This window comes from Sander lucioperca, chromosome 9 (assembly GCF_008315115.2).
Source record: "Sander lucioperca isolate FBNREF2018 chromosome 9, SLUC_FBN_1.2, whole genome shotgun sequence".
Classification (NCBI taxonomy): Eukaryota; Metazoa; Chordata; class Actinopteri; order Perciformes; family Percidae; genus Sander; species Sander lucioperca.
The window spans coordinates 6977640-6997563 of NC_050181.1; the positions used below are offsets into that span (position 1 = coordinate 6977640).

Here is a 19924-nt window from a genome sequence, read left to right on the forward strand (position 1 = left end):
AAAATCCAAGATGAGAATGCAGGGTTCAGTGGTAAATAATAATACAACTTTATTTTTATACAGCATATTTCATCCAACAATGTGTGATACATATGAAACAAAAAAACACATAAAAAGGCAGATTCAAGAAAAACTGTTTAAAACAAGAAATTAATGAAATGATTAGCTAGTTTTTTAGATAGCTGTATGAGGTGTCTATTGTGTCATTTACGAAGACTTGATATCTCTTAATTTTGACTTACCTTACAATGAGTATTTTTTTTGTTTTATTTACTTTTCACGTACTTCTTGTCTTTTCTCGGTCAGCACCGTAGGATCAGCACTGATCATGTCTGTCCGGTTGAAAAGAGGGGGGCGGGGTCAGATTCTTGTTGAGATGGGGGGGGGGCATCGGGGGCACGAGCGAGACGAAGGGTTGCCGTGGCAACTGTAACCTAACGTAACGTCCGTTCATTTAAAATCCAACAGGTAGCTTGTCGTCCCGTCGAGGTAACAGAGACGTAGCTAGCTAATGTTGGAGAGAAATGTTCGTTATTTGTAATTAAACACAGACGGCTCACTTAAAATAAGCAGGACCCTCTTATAGAAAGAAGATGGATTTTGAGACGACGGAGACTGTACGCTCGACACCGAGTCGCCACGAGAAAAGTTTGGGTCTCCTCACCATGAAGTTTGTCAGTCTGCTTCAAGAAGCGAAGGATGGCGTCCTTGATTTGAAAGTGGTCAGTGAAACGACAAGAGCAGGCTGCTCAGTGTTGTTGTTTGTGGGGGGAATTTATCGGTGTTCTTTAGTGCTACCTTGGGAACAAAGGGCTGTCAGTCAGCAACGGGGCCAGTCAGGTGCATTGATTTGCCTAACAGGTGGACTAGCCGCCATTAACGTCACCTCCTCGTTTGTAGGTTCAATAACACCTACTCACAAGCAGTTAAGAGGCGAGCTGTTACGTTGACATTACTTGTTTACAGGGGTGTGTGTAGCTAGCTAACGTTAACAGTTTGCATCTTTAATGGCAATAAACTACTTTATACTGTTAACAGTTACATTAAAAGTGACTCTAGGGGTCCCAAAAATGTTGTTTCGGATTATTGATATCCCCTCTAAAGTAGACGGAAAAAAAAACTGAAGTCGTGAGGCAGTCCCGTTTAAATCAATTTTAATTATAATTGAGTGAGTGTATAACTGTTACATGTATGATGGATCCTCTTTTAAATTAACGCAAATAAAAGTAGCCAAATCAAATAACAGTGACATGGAATTGCCAATGTTAAAGCTGTGGATAGGTACTTTTTTTGGCGTCTTTGGTCAAAACATCCATTATAATCTTTCATTATTTTTATTTATATATATATATATATATATATATATATATATATATATATATATATATACACACACACACACACACACACACACACACACACACCACCATCTTTGTTAACAGTTTGGCACCAGTCTGAGCTGTCCAGCACAGTGGGTCCCAGTCTTTTTGGATCTTTACACCACAACACAAAACAATCTTACTCTGACCCAGTGTCACCAGTTGCATATAGCTATGGGTTATTACAAGGGTAACCAATAAGTGATGCATCGTTTTAAAAAAAAGAAGAAATGTTATAATGTTGTGTCTTTTTCTGATTTCCTATCCTTATGTTTCAGATGTATTTTATGAGCCTCAGGGAGGTTCAGACCCCCCACATTGGGAACCAGTAGTGTAGGACCATCTCCTTTTTCAGTCGTGCCAGTTAGAGCTGCTACGATTAGTCATTGACAGAAAATTAATTGAGAAATATTTAGAAAATTGATTTATCATTTTTGAGTTTTGATTGCTGTATACATTCCTCTGAAGGTTTCGTTCCTACCATCTCTCAAATCAGTTTTCCTCTGGCTGTCTGCTATCAGCTAACAGTGAATGGGGACGTTTTTGAACCCCTATCCCCTCAAACATCAAGGTTGTGATAGACTTTGTTGTACCATTTACCAGCTGACCTAAGTGTTTAGACTTGTGGATATATCTTTGCCAGACCTACCTGATGTGTTTTATACAAATATACCATCTTTTCATAAGTAGTTTTCCCTCCCTTCTTGCGCGCCAAAGCTGGCTAATGTTTACACAGTAGACCCTTTCCCTCCCCCTTCTTTCTCTTCTTTTGTATAACTGTCCACTGCCAAGGGGTTTTATTTTCTGTTTGTGCAGCTTAATTTGCCAAATTTGCCTTTACTCAAGTGTCAAGTCTTTCTTTTTTTTTACCTCAACAAATGTTGGCCACAGAAATTTTGGGTTTCCAGTCAAAGCCTGGTAAAAGTGTTTTGTAATGTATTTTGTCAACAAGAGTTCGTATTAAGCTGCCACTCAGTAAGCCCTTTTATGGAAATATCTGTCTTAATTTACAGGCTGCAGACAGCTTGGCAGTGAAACAGAAGAGGAGGATTTATGACATCACCAACGTACTGGAAGGAGTGGGGTTAATTGAGAAGAAAAACAAGAACATAATCCAGTGGAGGTGTGAAAAAAACTATTTTAAAATAAGTGAAATATTTACTTTCCTATGAAAGGTAAATGCCTTCAATGTCTTTAAACTCTGGAATGTTGTCAGTGTGAACAATCTTAGCACTTCCTATGCTGCTGTATATAAAAAGTAGCATCTTCTTTACTCCCCTTAAGGCCCTGACACACCAACCCGATAATCGGCCGTCGGACAGTCTGGCGAGGTCAGTGACTCGAGTCTGTTCGGTGTGTTCCGTGCCGTCGTCAGTCTGAGGAGCCGTCGGCCTTCATTTGGGCCGATCTGACTTGCTGGGTCGGAGGGCGGACAGTTGGACTCACTCCACCAATCTAATTGGTGGAGTGCTAACCCGGAAATAACGAGCGGGATGAGTGACGAACGCCTCTCAAAATCTGACGAAAATCTTTTAAACTGACCTTTGTCGATCTGAAATGAAGACAGATTCAGCAACTGTATGGCCTATTTCTCGCTTAAAATGTTTTCAGAAACGCCTTTCAGTGAACTATTTTCGTAAAATACGAGATCGTATTTCGAACAAGCCGCATTACTATCAGCTGGAGAAGACAGACCCACGTGACGTGTTCGTCATTTCCGGTTTTCATTTTTTGTATTGCGTCTCGCGCAGAACGTATGCTCAAGACGGCGTCGCTTCGATGTGTTCCGAGGCACTTTTTGGACCTCGGGGTGCCGACTGATCAGTCCGACTGCCTTTTCTGCCGACGGTCAGCCGTCGGGTTGGTGTGTCAGGGGCTTTAGGCTCGGCAGCTGATGAATTCAGACATGTTTACGCTTTTAGCAGCCAAATCTAATTTTGACTAGGCTGTTAACATGCCAAAATGGAGCAAAACATTACTAGTATACATCGTGTGTTCATACATCATGCGTTCCTCTCTGAAGATCTGTTATCTTCCTTGTGTCCAGGGGAGAGAACTCCGGCAGCCAAACTCAGGAGGTGCTGGAGCACGTGAAGATTTTGAAGGCCCAAATCTCTGAGCTTGAGGCCCAGGAGAAAGAGCTGGACAACCAGAAGACATGGCTAGAGGAGAACATCAAACACCTTAACCACAATCCCATCACCAGCACATATCCTTTTTATGGTACTTATTATTAAATAGAAATGTTTAGCTTGTACCTATTTTAAGGTTGTTCCGTTTTTGTTTAGTCCAATTCAGGTCAGTGGTTAGTGGATACGCCACCATTCCTACAAAAAGCAACCTACTATTGGGACTGAACAAATTAAGTGTTGTAAACATTTACTACCGAATGTTTGATGTCATTGATCTTGATTCTTTAGGTCTCTTTCTACAGTTCGTAACTCTAGTCCTCCTGGGGCCCCATTTATTAATTTAAGAGGAAACAAATTTTCTCCATAATCTTTTTAACATTGTTTGCCTATTGACAACGGAAAAGCTATAAATGGGAGGATTATAGATGTAATTGCTATTGTCAGTCTCTTGTGAAATCCCAGCCAGGCTAATCCTGACACACAATGCTCACAGTCTTGTTTTTCATGTTTATTGTCTCCATTTTCCTCCCATAATCCTGCTCCTGTTTCCTTAACACCTCTCCACTTATAAATTTGTCACACATGAAGACATCTGCAATGCCTTCAAAGGGGACACTCTGCTTGCTGTCGTGGCTCCGGCTGGGACTCAGCTGGAGGTACCGCTACCTGAAACGGTTGGTCTCTTCTTACAAGATTGTTTGTTTGTTTGTTTGTTTGTTTGGGATACATGGACTTTTTTCTGTACCATGTTATCGTTAATAGTCACTAGACAGACAGGAATTCATCATATTTATTCCAACCACATGTAGCCTGTTCTAAAAGCAGGCTAATGCGATAATACCCTTCTTGTGGCATGTGAGATCTAACTGGAAATAGAAAACCATAGTGCTAATAAGAGACAGGGTATCAAATGGAGCTGAACTAAAGTTGAGTGAGACACTCCAGAGGGGCTGTACTTCAGCTTAGATTCATAAACGTCCTAGTCTAATGGACTGTTCTCCTCATCTGTGAAGAAATTAAACTTGCGGCCACTTGGGGGAAGCGGAAAACAGTTGTAAACTAAACACTCACTCACCCGCTGAAATCATCACCTTTTCATTTGATATGGCGCACATGTTAGCAAACGGTTGCCCATTTAAAGCATCAGCAGATACAGAGTAACATTAGCATTAATTTGGGGTCATGTTACTGCCCACCTGATGAATGTAAATCCAATATTCACTCTCTTTTTAACTAATGTTTTTGGTCTCTGAACTCCTGAGGGAAATATCACAGCTGCTTGCTGCGGCTAAAGTTTATGCGAAGAGAGTGGTGAAATGGAACCAACAGTACAGTTGTGGCAAACTAAAACAATATCTTAAAGATGCTATGATGCTATAGGAAAACCTGCTACATTGCGTTATCATTTTTCTGTGGGTTCGTCACTACAAGTGATCCCTTCACATACAAGTAGGCATGTGATCCATTGTAAATAAAATGATTGATTACATCTACTGTAACGACGATAAAAAGTATCTCCACACTGCTGCTCCTTAGGGCCACAGTGGTCAGAAGTACCAGGTGAACATACGCAGCCACTCGGCTCCCATCCAGGTCATGCTCATCAACAGGGATTCAGACTACACAATACCTGTGGTCTTCTCTGTGCCGCCCACTGATGACATCTGTCCAATGCCAACTCCACCCAGCACCCCTGCCAGCCTGCAGAGGTTCCCTCTCTCCACGTCCGTGTACTCCAACACTACCTCCTCTTACTGCAGCCAGGACTCTGTTGAATCAGACCACCAGATGGTGCTGCCAGAACATGAAGTGCTGACACCATCATCCACCCCTCCTGATGTGCAGATGGGTAAGCACAGGGACTTTGAGGATTTCAATGCTTACAAAGTTATTCTAGAAAACCACCACATGCAATTGTCACTGACTTTTAATGGCTTTTCTTAGGCTGCAGTGAGCAAATTTCAACAGACAGATTTTTATTGCTTTACAATAACCCCAAAGTACTGTCACACTGGCAGTTTAAGTTTTCTTTCTTACATCCTTCCATCATGATCTGACATCCTCCACCACATAAGTCCAAAGTTTAGTTAGATTAAGTCCCTCCCAACTTGTTTTGTCAGTTATCACTTTTGTTTTGTGTCATATCATAAAATAGTGTTGGATGTCCACAGAAATGCTGAGAGTAAAATGTTGTGCCTTCAATGATGGCAGACTAAATATTGGCAGAGACACTTTTTCAAATCTCTGATGCATTCAAAGACATTATTGTGTCCAATAACTGAAAGTATTGCATTGCTGAGCTGTGTTGTCAGGAAATCAAATCCTGAAGACAAACGGTAAGCAAACGCTGCCATTATGAAACGAATCGTGAATTTTGGTTTATCCGCTGACTCAGAAATATCGGATGTCAGCTTGTGCTGACACGCAAGAACATGTAAGTCTTGCATCTATAATACCATGTGATTGTGATATAACTGACACTGTGTCAGTCGTGATGACTTACCTATCTCAAGCAAGTTAGTGCAGTTAAAATAAGCCCCAACCAAATGTTGTCTGGACCATGAGAAAAAACATCTAAAATCTTATATCGTAGAAAATGGTCGATAGTGAGACATTGACTAACGCAAGCAAAACCACAGGTGTTCTCATTTGAGTGACTATTTTATTTGCATTACCAACATAATACAAGATAGTGTTTGGATACAAATACGACAGATATGGCAACAAAGGCCAAGACATACTAATGGTGTTTTAAACTTTGTAAACCCAATGTTTTGAATGCCTAAAATCCTTCCTCTGTGAATCGGACTATACAGCATTTATGAAAATGTAATGAGGGAGGGTTAAAACCTCTTCTTTCATAAGCCTTTTCCTACATCAGCCTTAACTTGGGAATGTTCTGTCTAATTTCTTCTGTATAAAATGATCTCGTTTGGCAGCTCATGAACGAGTAACCTTTCTATAAACCCTCCACAACATTCTGAGGTAAAGAATTTAGAAAGGCCACGCGGTTCTCGCATATGACGGTTGTGTAGAATCATTTATCCAGAATTTGAAGCTTGCAGTCTGTGATTTGATCTTGGTGTGGCATGCTATCTACTTGCATAAACAATGAAAATGAACAGGCAGATTTGCTGCACTGTAATAGGTGCTGTGGAAGAGACGTGTACGTTGCACCTTGCATTGCCTTGTTTCCGCAAGCCAGACAGACAGACTGCATTTGCATCGACACACTTGCATCCAGACAGAGCCAGGTAAAAATAACAAGATGGATAGACAGTGGAGAGGGTTATGTGTGGGACTATTTCTTGACTCCCTGGAGTCTTTTTGCTTAGTTAAGTTACCAGCTGCTGGCTTTATATTTACTGGACAGATATTAGCGTGGTATCAGTCGTCTCATCTAACTCTTGGCGTGACTCTTGGTTAATTACCGATTCATCTGTAGCGATATGAATCTCACGTGTAAAATAATATGCACCATATTTATTTTTTGAAGACATTGGCTTTTTTCATTTTCGTCGTAACTTCATTGATGTAATATTTGATATTGCAAAAGCATAACTTAGAGGCTGAATAACTTGGATTTGTGATATTCTGCAAACTTACTTTTATTGTAATATAATGGTGTAAAGGGAAACCTATCTGTTATGGCTAACGCGTAATCCTGCACTTATTATGCATTCGTTGCCAGTATACCGTTAGGAACTGTTCAGAAAAATACTTTTACTTCTTTTCCATAGAAACACTCAAGTCCTTTGTGCATAGTGCTGCCCAGCACCCTTGTGGACTTGACAAGTCCAGAGGGTTCATGTGAACACCGCTGATTGTTGAGGTTGTCTCTTTCGCAGTGCTTCGCATCCTCTTCCAATAATTCTACGTCCAGATAACTAAACCTGTAATGTTGCAGGTTTCATTTTCCACAAGGGGCTTTACTGTATAGCTAAGTATTGTTGTTGCACTTCTGATGCTCCCTTCAGAGTGTCACAGTCAGTCAGCAGCAGTGTTGGAGCAGCAGCAGATGGACCTGGCAGGCCCAGAGTTCCAGTCTGTACTGGACGTGAGCAGCCTGCTGAAGCTCAACACTGCTGGATACCACATGAAGGACGACAGAGAGGGTAAGGCACATGGATGTGAACACAGCTACACTGTTTACTCTGCAATTGCATCCAGCAGTGAAGCTCAGGGGCAATTTAATGTTTGCCTCACATTCGTTTCAGTTATGGTTCTGTAACTACTTAAGATCTAAGCTTGCTGTTATTCAGATATTTTATCCCAAATTTCAGGACTTGGACTGGTGAGAGAAAATGACTGAATAATATACTGATGATTTTAATATACTACTTTATCCAACTTTGGTGGTTAGGAATTATTGTTACATAGTGTTTTATGTAAAGCACTTTAAATTGCTGTGATCTGAAATGTGCTATATAAATAAAGATGCCTTGCCTATAACAGTGAATGTTTACTATACTGTGAAATGGAAACATATTTTTAATGTTCTTGTAGGAGCTGTTGACCTGATTGATGAGCTAATGTCCAGTGATGGTAAGTATCTCAAATCCTTAACTAACTTTATAAATGAATAATTGTGTCAACAAATATTTGCAATTGCAGTATATTTAAAAGGATAGTCAACAATAAAAAGTTTACAGCCGTGCTAGCAGCTTTGTGAGATTGTACTTAGGCAAAGCAGTGCTTTGAGCTAAATGCTAACGTCTTTATGCTAGGTAATATGCTCACAATGTTAACATGCTGATGTTAAGCAGGTGTAATGTTTACCATGTTCAATTTACACACATAGTTTAGTGTGTTGGCATGCTAAATAAGCACTAAACGAAGTACTGTTGAGGTTGATGGGAATGCCATTAGTTTTGCAGGTATTTGATCATAAACCAAAATATTGGAATTAAAGCTTTGATCACCAAAGTCAGTTGAACCTCCTCTCAGCACAGTAGATATCTACAGTATATTGTCTTATTGATGCTCCTCTCTCCTCACGCAGGAATAGACTATAGCTTCAACTTGGACGACAATGAGGGAGTGTGTGATCTGTTCGATGTGCAGATTCTCAATTACTGATGGCTGACAGCGCCTCTACAATCTTTTATTTTTCTCTAAGGACGCTTCAAAGATGCTTTTTCCCATTTTTGTTAAAATTGCACAGCTGATACTTAAACATACTATTGTCAACTTGAAAAACAACAACCTTTACACACATTTAGACTTCTCCGCTGTGTGCGACAACTTCAGTTGTGCCCAGTTGCCCTCAGCCAACACAACACAAAGTGCCTGGATTTATTTGCTATGAGATAATTATGAAGCCAAGAGTCATTATGTGTCCAATTGAATGGTTAACTGGGTGAATATCTACAACGTTCCAGAGAAATGTGTTTCCTTTAGTGGAAGAAAGCCAGGTCAAATCCTTCAGCCTCCTACTGCACTTTTGCATGTATCTGTTTTTTTTGTATTGTTCCACATTCAGTGGAAACCCTGAGACTTCACAACTGCTTTACCTTCTGTTTATGAACAGCTGGGATTGTGAGAGTGTTTGCCTTGAGTTGATATTCACAGTAACTCGTAACAATTCAGTATTGACTTACATTTGATACAGGGTTGATGATTTAGTTGTATGTAAGTAAGTAACTTTCTGTACATGGAAAGCATATTGTGTGAAAACCTACCCAATTCCATAGTTATATTTGATAAAATGGCATATTGTATTTAATGAGTGAATGTTTTGGTTACATTTTGTAACCTTGTTCTCATGTGAAAATGCCATAAAGATTTATTTTCTAAATTATTGTGACACTGCCATTTTAGGCCTCTAATTTGTTTTTTTTAAGCGTTTTGTATAATTAGTCTTGTATTTGAATAAGTTTTTATTTAATTTAACCAAATATTATTCTTGGTTGTAGTTTGTTGAAAGTGAAGCTGGTTGACGGCCTAATTGTGATAAGAAGTGAATGAGCCCGATTTCTGATCTGAAATATCAGATGTTAAGGGGCAATTTTCTTTTGATTACAAGAAGTCATGTTATTTGAGACATTTTATTTGCACATTTTTGAAAGTTTTCAATAAATGGATTTAATCTCAATTTACAAACCTTTCTTTTCTGACAAATATAAAATAAGAGAAGGAAAACAATCTCAAATTATTTCAACTTTCTTTCTTTGTTTGGGAGTTGTTGAGGTCTTAAACCATACAAAGGCCTTTTTTTAATCCCACATTATCTCACAATCTGATTCCCAGGTTGAAATGCCTTTTTTTTTTTTTTTTTTTTTTTGGCTGAGGGAAATGTTTGTTTCGTTAGCAGATGGCAAACCTCAGTCAGATGGTTTCCACATGAGAAAGCACATGTGCCAGAGCATGACCTGCAGCATCACTTGATTTGTACCAGCTGGGAAACAGGAAGACAACTAAGAACAAAATTGTTTTTAAAAAAAGGATCTTTTCTAATCTTATTTCTGAAGAACTTGTGAAATTAACTTTCAGTTAACACTCTATGTGTTTACAAGATGACAAACCACAGCATGCATGTGTCTAACAGGAAAAATAACAGAAATGCAAACTATTTAAACTATCTTTTGCTGTGTTTATGTCTAATTTACAATTGGTGACAATGTTTTTATTCACAGTCACAAACCCCTCTTTGTCAGTAACCCCTGAACTTGTATCCACTAAGTCATGTAATGAATTTGCTTCAATCTTTAGAAAATCAGAAAATTAGATGTCAGTTCCTCTACATCAGGTTTTGGGTCTGTGTTGTCCACTTCAAACCAATCCAATAGACCTTTTCAATGAAATTCCATTGCTAGGCAACAACCTGGCCCCTTGTTAACTTCACATCAGTTGATGCCATTCACATACACTGCAACAGGAAATCAACTTGGGTCCATTTAGAATGTTTGTTTACATCTATGAAAAGGTCTGATTTGATCCCATCAGGAGGAATGATTAGATCTTATTATGCATCATCTGAAATCCTCCTGCTGCTGCCTTGATTTTCTACCTTCAGGCTTTCTCAAAAATGTTTTCAGCTGCATGGCGTCAGATATTCTGCAATAGTCACTCCAAAGAATCATCTAGGCAACAATTGCAGGCACATACCGGACCTCCCATTTTTAAGTGAAATCATTGAAAACACCTTCTTGGTCCTAAACAATTGTTTTTGATGTTTTCCAGTCAGTATTTCCTGGCCCTGATAACTCTATGTACGGCAAATTAAAACCGTGCTTGTTTTAGCATTGTGATGGTATGATTCAGATATTATTGCGGATATCTGCTGTGTTGTCAAATTGGTGATATTTTGTAAATGCTGCATGTGTTGTCAAGTTGGTGAAGATGCTGTTTGATTTGCTTGTGCTGTCTATTTGCAGTACGTTAAGCTCTTACAGCAACTGTAGATAGGACTTTTTTGTGTCAATCTATGATTATACATCTGAGCGTACAAAGATTAAGTGAAGTTAAGTGAAGGCTCCATTCGCGGGCCTTTTCTGTTCAACATGTACATGCTCCCACTGTCTCCGATTGACTTTGGTCTAATACAAGCACTGAGTAGGTATGATTGGATGTGCCAGAATTTCCTCAAAGATAAAACAGAGCAGGGGAATGTTGTAACAGTTTGAAAGGGCAAGCACAATTATTACACTTTCACTTATCTAAACAAGTACAGAGTGTTCTAATACTGGACCTTTCACATGTGTAAGACTAAATGTTTAAATGTGCGCAACCCTCCATCTCTATGCCTCTCTGTCATCTTGCCATGTTAAATCAGTCTTAAAGAAAAACATCTGTAATTAAGAAATAAGATTTGCAACTATCAAGAGAATGACAAGCATCCCCTCGTAAAAAAAGGTTATTAGAGGTTGTTTTTCAGTGTGTTGTGCAGACTTGGCTGCAGACATAAACTGTGAAGTACGTGTGCAGTAAATGTGCCTCAGATGTTCTGAGGAATTCAGGAAACTAATCTGTGGCTTTCCAACATGAAAGAGAGTTAAATCCCACTGTGCAAACAAGCTGATGTGTGATATCTTTTCATTTACAGGAACTGTCTTAAGCTAAGAAATAAAAGAAAGTACAGAGTTTTACAATATTAGAGCTCCAAAATCATGCTTCCTTACTTCATATCAGTGGTGCAGGCATGTGTAGTACATCTGGTTTATAGGCTGTGCAGATGTGTAACATCAAGTGCATCAGGAAGTATTAAGTATTTACTTAAGTTGATTACAATTGAAACAACCATAATTTCAAACACGTTGCAGTTATGTTTTCCAAAAGAGCAAAGTGTGTAATGAGTATGGAGTTCAAAAATGATTCTTATTTATAATTTGTACTGCATGTGTACTGTACTGGAAGTGTTACTATAAGTGTTAAATGTTTATTGTGAAATCCTGAAAGGAATGTCTGTTACCTCAAACATCTGGATAAACAAAAAAACAAACATTTAAGCATTTAAGCTTGTGAGATATTCTGCGAAGAGCATTTTTTACTCTGTAAAAAGTTTTTTGCAGAACAAGTGAATCAAATTCCAGAGTTCATTGTCATGCCAACGTTGTATAAAAAAAAAAAAAATACAGTTTAAGTGAAATATTGTTTCCTCTGGACCAGGGTATACGACTATAAAAAACATCACTCAAAACAAAGCCAAATCCCTTTTTCATTCATCACTCACAACAGAAAAATATACACTTCTTTTGACTTTGAAAGTAAACATGAATACCTAGCTCAAAGACATTTTAACAAACGGGAGCAGAAAAATATGATTAACAACTTCCTGTTTTTGATGTATTGTGGTAAGTGTTAAAACGACGTGGAATTTGTGTACATCTTAATGATTTCCACACATGCGTGTACTGCTGGTGTATCTGCTCTTCTTCTATACTAAATAAGTGATTTTGATTAATGTCTTCCACCATGACACTATTGTTGACTCATATTGAAAATGTGTTTGTCTCTTGGGATGCACTGTGGGAGTTAAATGACATCTCCATCTCTTCCCCTGCAGGATTTTGCCTTCTCTTTCTTCTCTTCTCGACAAACTTCTTGGCCGCTTTCATCATGTGCTGCCTGAAAGACGACCCCACGAAAGCGTAGAGGATCGGGTTGAGGCAGCAGTGAGTGAGGGCCAAGCTCTCCGTCACCTGAGCCGCCTGATCCAACACTTTACTCGTCCCACAGTGGGTCACTAACGCGTAGACTGAGTCCATCACTCGGTAGACCTTCAACACGTTATAAGGCAGTTGAGTGACCACAAACACCCCCACTACTATTAGGAGGACACGTAGAGCTTTCCACTTCTTGCCTCTGCTCTCCACAGGGAGGCCCTTTAGTGCTCGGCCCACGCTCCAGTAACACATCACCATAACCAGGAATGGAAGCAGGAATCCCAGCAGCACCTCTGCTATCTCCAGAGAAGCTTTCCCCCCTCGAGCCATTGATGGAGGGTAGATAGCTAGACAGACGCTCCTGTTAGATGCCCATCTCACTTCTGAGAGTATTAAATCAGGAAGTCCAAGGACGAAAGCTGTCGCCCACACAACTACACACATCTTCCAGCAGTGTCTCCTAGTGAATATCCTCTGCAAGCGCCGACTTTGGTCTTTACCTTGCACCCTGGCCAGCGCCAAGTAACGATCCAGGCTGATGCAGGCCAGCAGCAGCATGCAGCAGGTGAAGTTGACCGTGTAGCAGGCAGACACGATCTTACAGATGGCCTCGCCCAGCTCCCAGCCCCTCGTCGCATCAGCAGCCCAGAAAGGCAGCGTGAAGAGCAGGAGCAGGTCAGCCACAGCCAGGTGGGTCAGGAAAGCATCCGTCATGGTCTTGAGGTGTTTGTGGTAGGCGTAGACCCCCACAACTAAGCCGTTCCCTGCCAGTCCCACCACCAGACACATAGTATACATGATGGGGAGGAAGAGGCCTGCGAAGGAACGAACGTCACCCTTTTCACAGAGGGCCGGGTAGTCATCGTAGCTGAAGTTGAGGCTGATGTTTTCATGGTAGTAGTAGTAGTCATTCTCCTCTGAGACATCCATGCTGATCAGATAAAACTGTGAGGGAGGGCATTTTGAATTACTTGTCTGTGGCCTTTAAAGTACTAATTTTACTCAATTACTATGCTTAACGTCACAGTTAGACCATCTTTAGCTTCTGTAATGTGACAAAATTCTGAGTGAAACAGTATATAGTAGCCTGTGTGTGCAGGATTTAGTTACAAGAGGGATTTAAATAAAATCCCTGAAATTTGATTGGATTGTGAAAGAAGCAGGCGTCAAAATAGTGTGATACAGAGCTCTACACCTAATGATATGATATTGCTCTGCTAGCTACCGACACTTAATGGTTACTTTGAACAGAGCTTTTCTAAATAGTATGTCATGTCACATGTCTGTTCATGTACTAAAATAAGGACGCTAGAAAAATGGCCAAAAATCATTGTTTATATAACATTTCCATTTTAGTGGCCTTTAAATTACACCATTTCCCATAAGCCCTAGACCTTCACAGGCTAAATGTTACAAGTGCATGGGAGAGTCGGGGTCACGGCAAGTTCAGACATGTCTGTAATAACAGCAGGACAGGAGCAAAAGTTGTGAACGTTTTTAGACAGAGATTACTGCTAAAAGATGGGAAAATATTTTTTTCCAGTAAAAGAAAGTTTTCATATAAAAATACTCAACAAATGGTGTTTTTGACATATTAAGCATGTAACAAGAGATACATAAACAATTAACACTAGTAAAAAATTGCAAAAAGTCATAATAATTTCAAGTGTAAAGACTCTACTGAAGACACAAGCAACTGCAGAGCCAGTGTCTGAATGTTCTCATTACAATAAAGCTTTCAGAAATAAGCTGTCTTTGTTTTACTGCTGAATTAGTATATTGGCCCCAAAACTGGAAAACATTGTATGTGAAAACAAAAAATCCTCTAATTTGGGGGAAAAGTCTGTTAATAATTTTGTGATTGTAGGCTACTTATTGTGCCGTGATAAGATCATTGTTGACATTCTGAGCATCGTGTCCTGACCTGAACTTTTCCTCCCTTGTGTACCTTCACTGAGATAAATAATGTGAGTTCCTTCTGCGCCTCGGCATGATAAGAGCAAAGAGCGGAGGAGGATACGTTTCACCGAGCGCAGCTTGTATAAACTCAAATTCCCCGGAGACCCTCCTGCTGAGATGAAGAGTTTTGTAATGTCTATTTGCAGTGGTGGAAAGTAACTAAGTACATTTACTCAAGTACTGTAGGTCTACTGAGGTACAATTTTGAGGCGCTTGTAATTTACTTAAGTATTTCCAAACTCCACTACATTTCAGAGGCTAATATTGTACTTTTTACACTACATTTATAATTTACATATTCAGATTTCAATATGATCAACAAATAAATTTTGATGTAATAATATAGATGAAGATAAAACTTTATTGATCCCCAGAGGAAATTCACAATCTACCCAGCAGTAGGCTATATACATTAGTTAAAATCAGCTGCACCTTTACCAACTGCGACTTTAACGTAATGAACACATTAATTATAATTATGGACAAATTAAATATTATTATTTACATTATTGTGTTATCGGGCCATTCTGCATAATGAGCACTTACTTTTGGTACTTTACGGATCTTTTGATTCTTATACTTTTGTACTTTTACTTGAGTAAACATTTGAACACATGACTTTTAGCTGGTGGTTGAAGCGCATCAGACGTTAAAAAGACAGATTTAACGTTACAGACAAAATAAAGGTAAACGTGTACGCAATGTTTGATAGATACTCACAGGGTTTTATTCACCTATCGGTACCGTCTATTTCCGCCATGGAGGCTATAAGCTTTTGTTTCAGACTACACTACGAGCTCTCTGTGCAGAGGATCCGTTTGATTTCACACCCGTGCACCACAAGTGGGTGGGAAGTTACAAAAGACAGCTTTATGGGAGTTCTGTACTCGGCGTGAAGATGCCATTATCTCGGCAAAGAAGAAAATGAGCAATACCAACATCTGCAAGGAAAAACGAGCCTACATATAGCGTAAGGGCGTAGGTTTGCAGTATTACATATATACTTAAGTACAGTTTTGAGGTACTTTACTTGAGTATTTCCAAGTAAATTCAGTAATTAAAATCAGCTCCATGTTAACCAGCTGCAGCATTAAAGTGATGCACACATAATGCATCAACAATACATTATTCTGAAATGGGTCACTGCATAATGAGGCGGCTACTATTGCTTGTGATAATTGAAAGGTCCATTATTATGCTGATTTTTAGGTTGATAGGCCTACTTGTATTTGGGGTTTGTTGTTTACATGTTTTAATGTTCAAAATATACATTCTTTTTCTCATACTGTCTGTCTAAATAAAGCCTGTCTGAAACGCTCTTTTAGCGTATGTTTCTTTTAGTCCCTATCCCAAAAAAAATCCCAGTCTGCTCTGATTGCTTAATATTTCCGGGTCTTCCGCATCTGCACACCGTCCTTGTAGCCGGGGAATGACAGTAACGTGTCTGTGGTGGCATTTCTACCTATAGTTGTGACACCACAACTGTTGGAAGTCCTGGCAGTGAGTTTAAAGACACCATTTCTGGATACAGGCTGCATTCTCTGTGGATTGAAAGTTTTGATACTTTTCACAGTAGGCCTAGTCATATAGCACCTTGGCCTACTTTATAATAAAAAAAATGACATGAAATCTCTCGTTTGGGACCTTCCTATAGTTTGATGTCAATACTTTTGTAGGCCTACTTTTACTTAAAGTAAAATTTTGGATGCAGGACTTTGACTTGTAACTTTGACTAAGCTACTTTTTTGATTGCTTCTTCCACCATTGGAGAAATGCTATGTATACATTAGTATTAGTAAGGTATTAGTAAGCTTTGAGCTGCATATTAATAACTGAAGGCGACTCAGGTGTGTATGTAAAAACTCTATCCACTCAGATCATCAGGACTGTGGGGGCAGGATATTAAGACAACACTGTTTACAGAGACTTTAGTATTAAAATCTACCAGGAAATAGAAAATAAATATATTTATTAAATATTTATTTTCCAACAAAAAAGTTAGTTGTATCTTTTTTATGAGCAACAAAATATCAAATATAAAGTACTTTACAGCACAGTATAACCCATTCTGACATTGAAGATACTCACTACATGTGGGACAAGTAGTTTCCTCCTATTATTTGTTTCAATTTAAATTAGGGATCGACCGATATGGATTTTTTAGTGCCGATTTTCTTTTCATCAGCCTTAGCTGATGACTGATACAGGCTGCCGATTTTCTTGAGCCGATTTTCTTGAGCTGATATTTGGAGCCGATGCTGCTTTTGCTCCCTCAATTTACATCATAAAAATGTAAACCCTGCCACACTGGATTTGTTTTCGGAATCTGCTCTGCCATTTCTTATTTAAAAATAATAAACAAAAACACAGATTAGTGTCACTTCTGCAATCATCTTACATTCATATCACCCAAATTATGTCTGAAATGTGCATCATATGGATGGGTGCACTGCATATGGTTAACTGTGCAAGGATAAAAGGCTTTCATCAACATCTACAACACAGCCTTGATGATGCATTGCTTGCTGACATATTATGAGACAGATATAATCAGGTCATCACAAAATGTCCTTTGTCAACACATTTAAATAATTTAAGAAAACAATAAACCTGAAAAGTAGCCATTGAAATAAAGTGCTTGATTTGTAATTTAAGACTGCCATCGTGCTAGTGGTGGAGGGCCAGTGCTAACCTGACTCCGCCAGATGGTTTGCTTCGCATTTGCTCGGCATATCCATCTGGGAACTTTCCGTTGGAGAACTTTTGGGAAGGGGCGAAAATACTGGTTAGCTGATTGGATAAACCACCTGTCTGTCACCACCATGTTGGTGATAGACGGGCCAAATCAACCAATGAGATCAACGATATATCAAACTCTTGCCGAAACCAGTCGGGAGAAGAGCAAAAACATCTTTTCCTCCAAGAAAAGCCTCCAGTGCCGTTTTTTGCTCTTCTTTCAATGAAGGAATACTTTCTAATTCGGATAAAACTTGCGTGATAGCTACGCTCATCTCATCCTTGGAAGCTGCCATGCTGTTTAGACTGAACAGTCGCTTCTCGTTGCGTCACACCTAAACCCGCCTCAAAACCAACGCTGATTGGTCGGTCATTTGGCGAACGGCTCCAAATTTTCTCTGTCTCAAGATGCCAGACTGATCTGTGAGTGGAAAACTGGAGCTTGCGAGATCAGGACGGTCTCATGAGGCTAGGGCAGTGCATGGTCTGCACGTGAACTGCAGCAACACAGAGCTGCCTGTAGACGCCTGTCTGTAAATAATGCTGGAAAAAAACTATCGGCAAACGCAGCAGCCGCGTATCGACCAATGTTGATACATGTAAAAACGCAAATATCGGCCCGATAAAATCGGTCTATCACTAACTTAAATCTACTTGGAAAACTTGGCAAGTGTCCTAAAATCTAATTCAATCAAAGCTAAAAATGACTGGTAAATGTCACCATACTGGATAGGGTTGTGAAACATGTCTGTAATGTGAATACACCCAATAATCAGTTCAGAAACCAGTCTTACCGTCACTGCTTTGTTTCCCCTGCCAGAGAGCCGGGAATCAGTCTAGCTTCAAGTCCAGCTGAGTCTTGTAGCTCCGCTCACTATAAACACATTTCTGAGAAGGATGACTCAGAGAGAGAGAGAGAGAGCGAGAGAGAGAGAGAGAGAGCGAGAGAGGGGGAAGTGACAGGAGACAGAAAAGTCATAGCAAAATCATTGGAGGTGTTTAAAGAGGAAACCATTTTAGTTTTTGGAACATAATTGAACATGTTTACACTGAGACAAAAACAGATAATAGTAACAGCATTTCACCAGAGGAACAACATAGACAATAATTCATTGCATTATACATAAAAGTAAAGAAATGAGAAAGATATATATATTTTAAAAAAGTTAAAGTTTAATCTGCACTTTTGCAAACTTTGATGACATAGAAGATGACATTGTATCTTGCATCCTAAATAAGCAATATTATAGTCATCACTCTATATCTTATTTAAAAAAAAAGCATGACCCTGTGTTGTCTTTACGGTATTTGATTTTACACCCACACACCCATAGTATGAATAATGTTACCGCAGCTAACACCAAAGGGAATGTGCAAGCTACCTTTCGCTTTTAATCCATCAAGATTTGGTTTCTTTTTTAAATAAATTCTTCCTTCTTCTGGTCTGTGTTTCCTCAGTGGTCGAGCTGCACCGCCCAGTAACAGAAAACTAAAACTGGATTCTTCTTTTCAGTATGAAATTCTTTTGGTTCCTAGTTGACCACTAAAATATTCATGTTTTGGAAAATCACATACTTATGTAGAGAGACATCATTGGGCACATCACTGACGTAGTTTGTATTCTTCTTCCACATGTCTAAGCTAGACTATCTGTCCAATCTGAGTTTTCTGTTGCACAACTAAAACAACTTTTGAACGTACATATGTTCCACCAAAACAAGTTCCTTCCCGAGGCTATTTTGCAGAGACACCGTGGCTTTTCCCGGTGCTTAGCACCGCCCAAGACAATTGTGATTGGTTTAAACAAATACCAATAAACCGGAGCACGTTTTTCTCCCATCCCAGAATGCTGTGTGGACTAGCCAGACCCTCCTTTGCAGCGCTGTGGAGGAAGGTCTGGCAAAGCGAGACTAGGGTTTTACTAACATGCTAGAAGGCCCTGGCTCTGTAAACTTGGTGATCCAGGGACTCACAGGGCTAGTTGATGAACTACTCTGACAAGCTAACAGCTAACAAACTAGGTAGCCGGCAACGTGCTTGTGCTACTCAGTCACAATCATGTAAGTCAACAATGGCTGTGTCCCAAATCACTCCTTGTTCACTCATTCTATACATTATACACTCAATAGAGTGTTCAAGGAAGATAGATGCTCAAAATAAGGTCTGTGGTTAACACAAGCTTTAGAGATGTTCATGTTTTGGTCTACGACATAAAATACATCAGCCCCACTCGTGAATTATGAACTTGAACGTGTCTAAAAAAAGGTGGTTGCTAACAAGTGGCTAACTGAGACTTTAAACGTCATCACGCCGAACTCAAGCCAGTGGGGCATGCGACCGCGGTGTAGTGCGTTTATAGCCTAAGGTTACCTTTTCACTTCTGGCATTTGCATTTACACTTCACAAATCATAAAAGTGGTGTTTATTTGTGAAGATTATTTTTCTGAACAAAACGTGCAAGTATTATCAGCAGAGAGAAGTGTACATGTCACGGGGAAGGTTTTGAAGGATCTGTGGATAAATGTACTCACTCAGTCCACACTCAGCATTCAGATACTCAAATTGTATTTGATATAATTATATTGTGATTACAGTATGTATGTGATTATGTATT

The 19924-nt window shown here is 39.5% G+C and overlaps 2 protein-coding genes across 4 annotated transcripts; one reads left to right on the plus strand and one right to left on the minus strand.

Annotated features, from left to right (window-relative positions):
• The first annotated feature begins 384 nt into the window (after positions 1-384).
• On the plus strand, positions 385-9605 carry e2f5 (E2F transcription factor 5). Its single transcript, XM_031293961.2, has 8 exons — positions 385-722; positions 2393-2502; positions 3427-3588; positions 4077-4185; positions 5048-5360; positions 7489-7626; positions 8018-8056; positions 8514-9605. The coding sequence occupies exons 1-8, from the start codon at positions 594-596 to the stop codon at positions 8588-8590; spliced, it is 1077 nt and encodes a 358-aa protein (XP_031149821.1). The 5' UTR covers positions 385-593; the 3' UTR covers positions 8591-9605.
• A 166-nt stretch (positions 9606-9771) lies between these two features.
• On the minus strand, positions 9772-18192 carry ackr4a (atypical chemokine receptor 4a). Of its 3 annotated transcripts, none has more exons than XM_031293959.2 (2): positions 18105-18192; positions 9772-13560 (listed from the first exon to the last, which is right to left on the minus strand). In XM_031293959.2, the coding sequence occupies exon 2, from the start codon at positions 13543-13545 to the stop codon at positions 12442-12444; it is 1104 nt and encodes a 367-aa protein (XP_031149819.1). In that variant the 5' UTR covers positions 13546-13560; positions 18105-18192; the 3' UTR covers positions 9772-12441. The 3 variants fall into 3 exon arrangements, with proteins under 3 accessions (XP_031149819.1, XP_031149820.1, XP_031149818.1); XM_031293960.2 differs by lacking the exon at positions 18105-18192 and adding an exon at positions 15295-15492; XM_031293958.2 differs by lacking the exon at positions 18105-18192 and adding an exon at positions 15121-15287.
• Between the last annotated feature and the right edge of the window lie 1732 nt (positions 18193-19924).

Bases quoted from the DNA above. Each gene is read 5' to 3' on its own strand.
- e2f5 (XM_031293961.2), top strand. From the start codon at position 594: ATGGATTTTGAGACGACGGAGACTGTACGCTCGACACCGAGTCGCCAC. The intron at 4,186-5,047 runs GTTGGTCTCTTC...GCTGCTCCTTAG, and splicing joins AGGTACCGCTACCTGAAACG to GGCCACAGTGGTCAGAAGTA. The intron at 7,627-8,017 runs GTAAGGCACATG...ATGTTCTTGTAG, and splicing joins CATGAAGGACGACAGAGAGG to GAGCTGTTGACCTGATTGAT.
- ackr4a (XM_031293958.2), bottom strand. From the start codon at position 15,180: ATGTTTACTCAAGTAAAAGTACAAAAGTATAAGAATCAAAAGATCCGT. The intron at 13,561-15,120 runs GTAAGTGCTCAT...CCTCCCTCACAG, and splicing joins AGATCCGTAAAGTACCAAAA to TTTTATCTGATCAGCATGGA.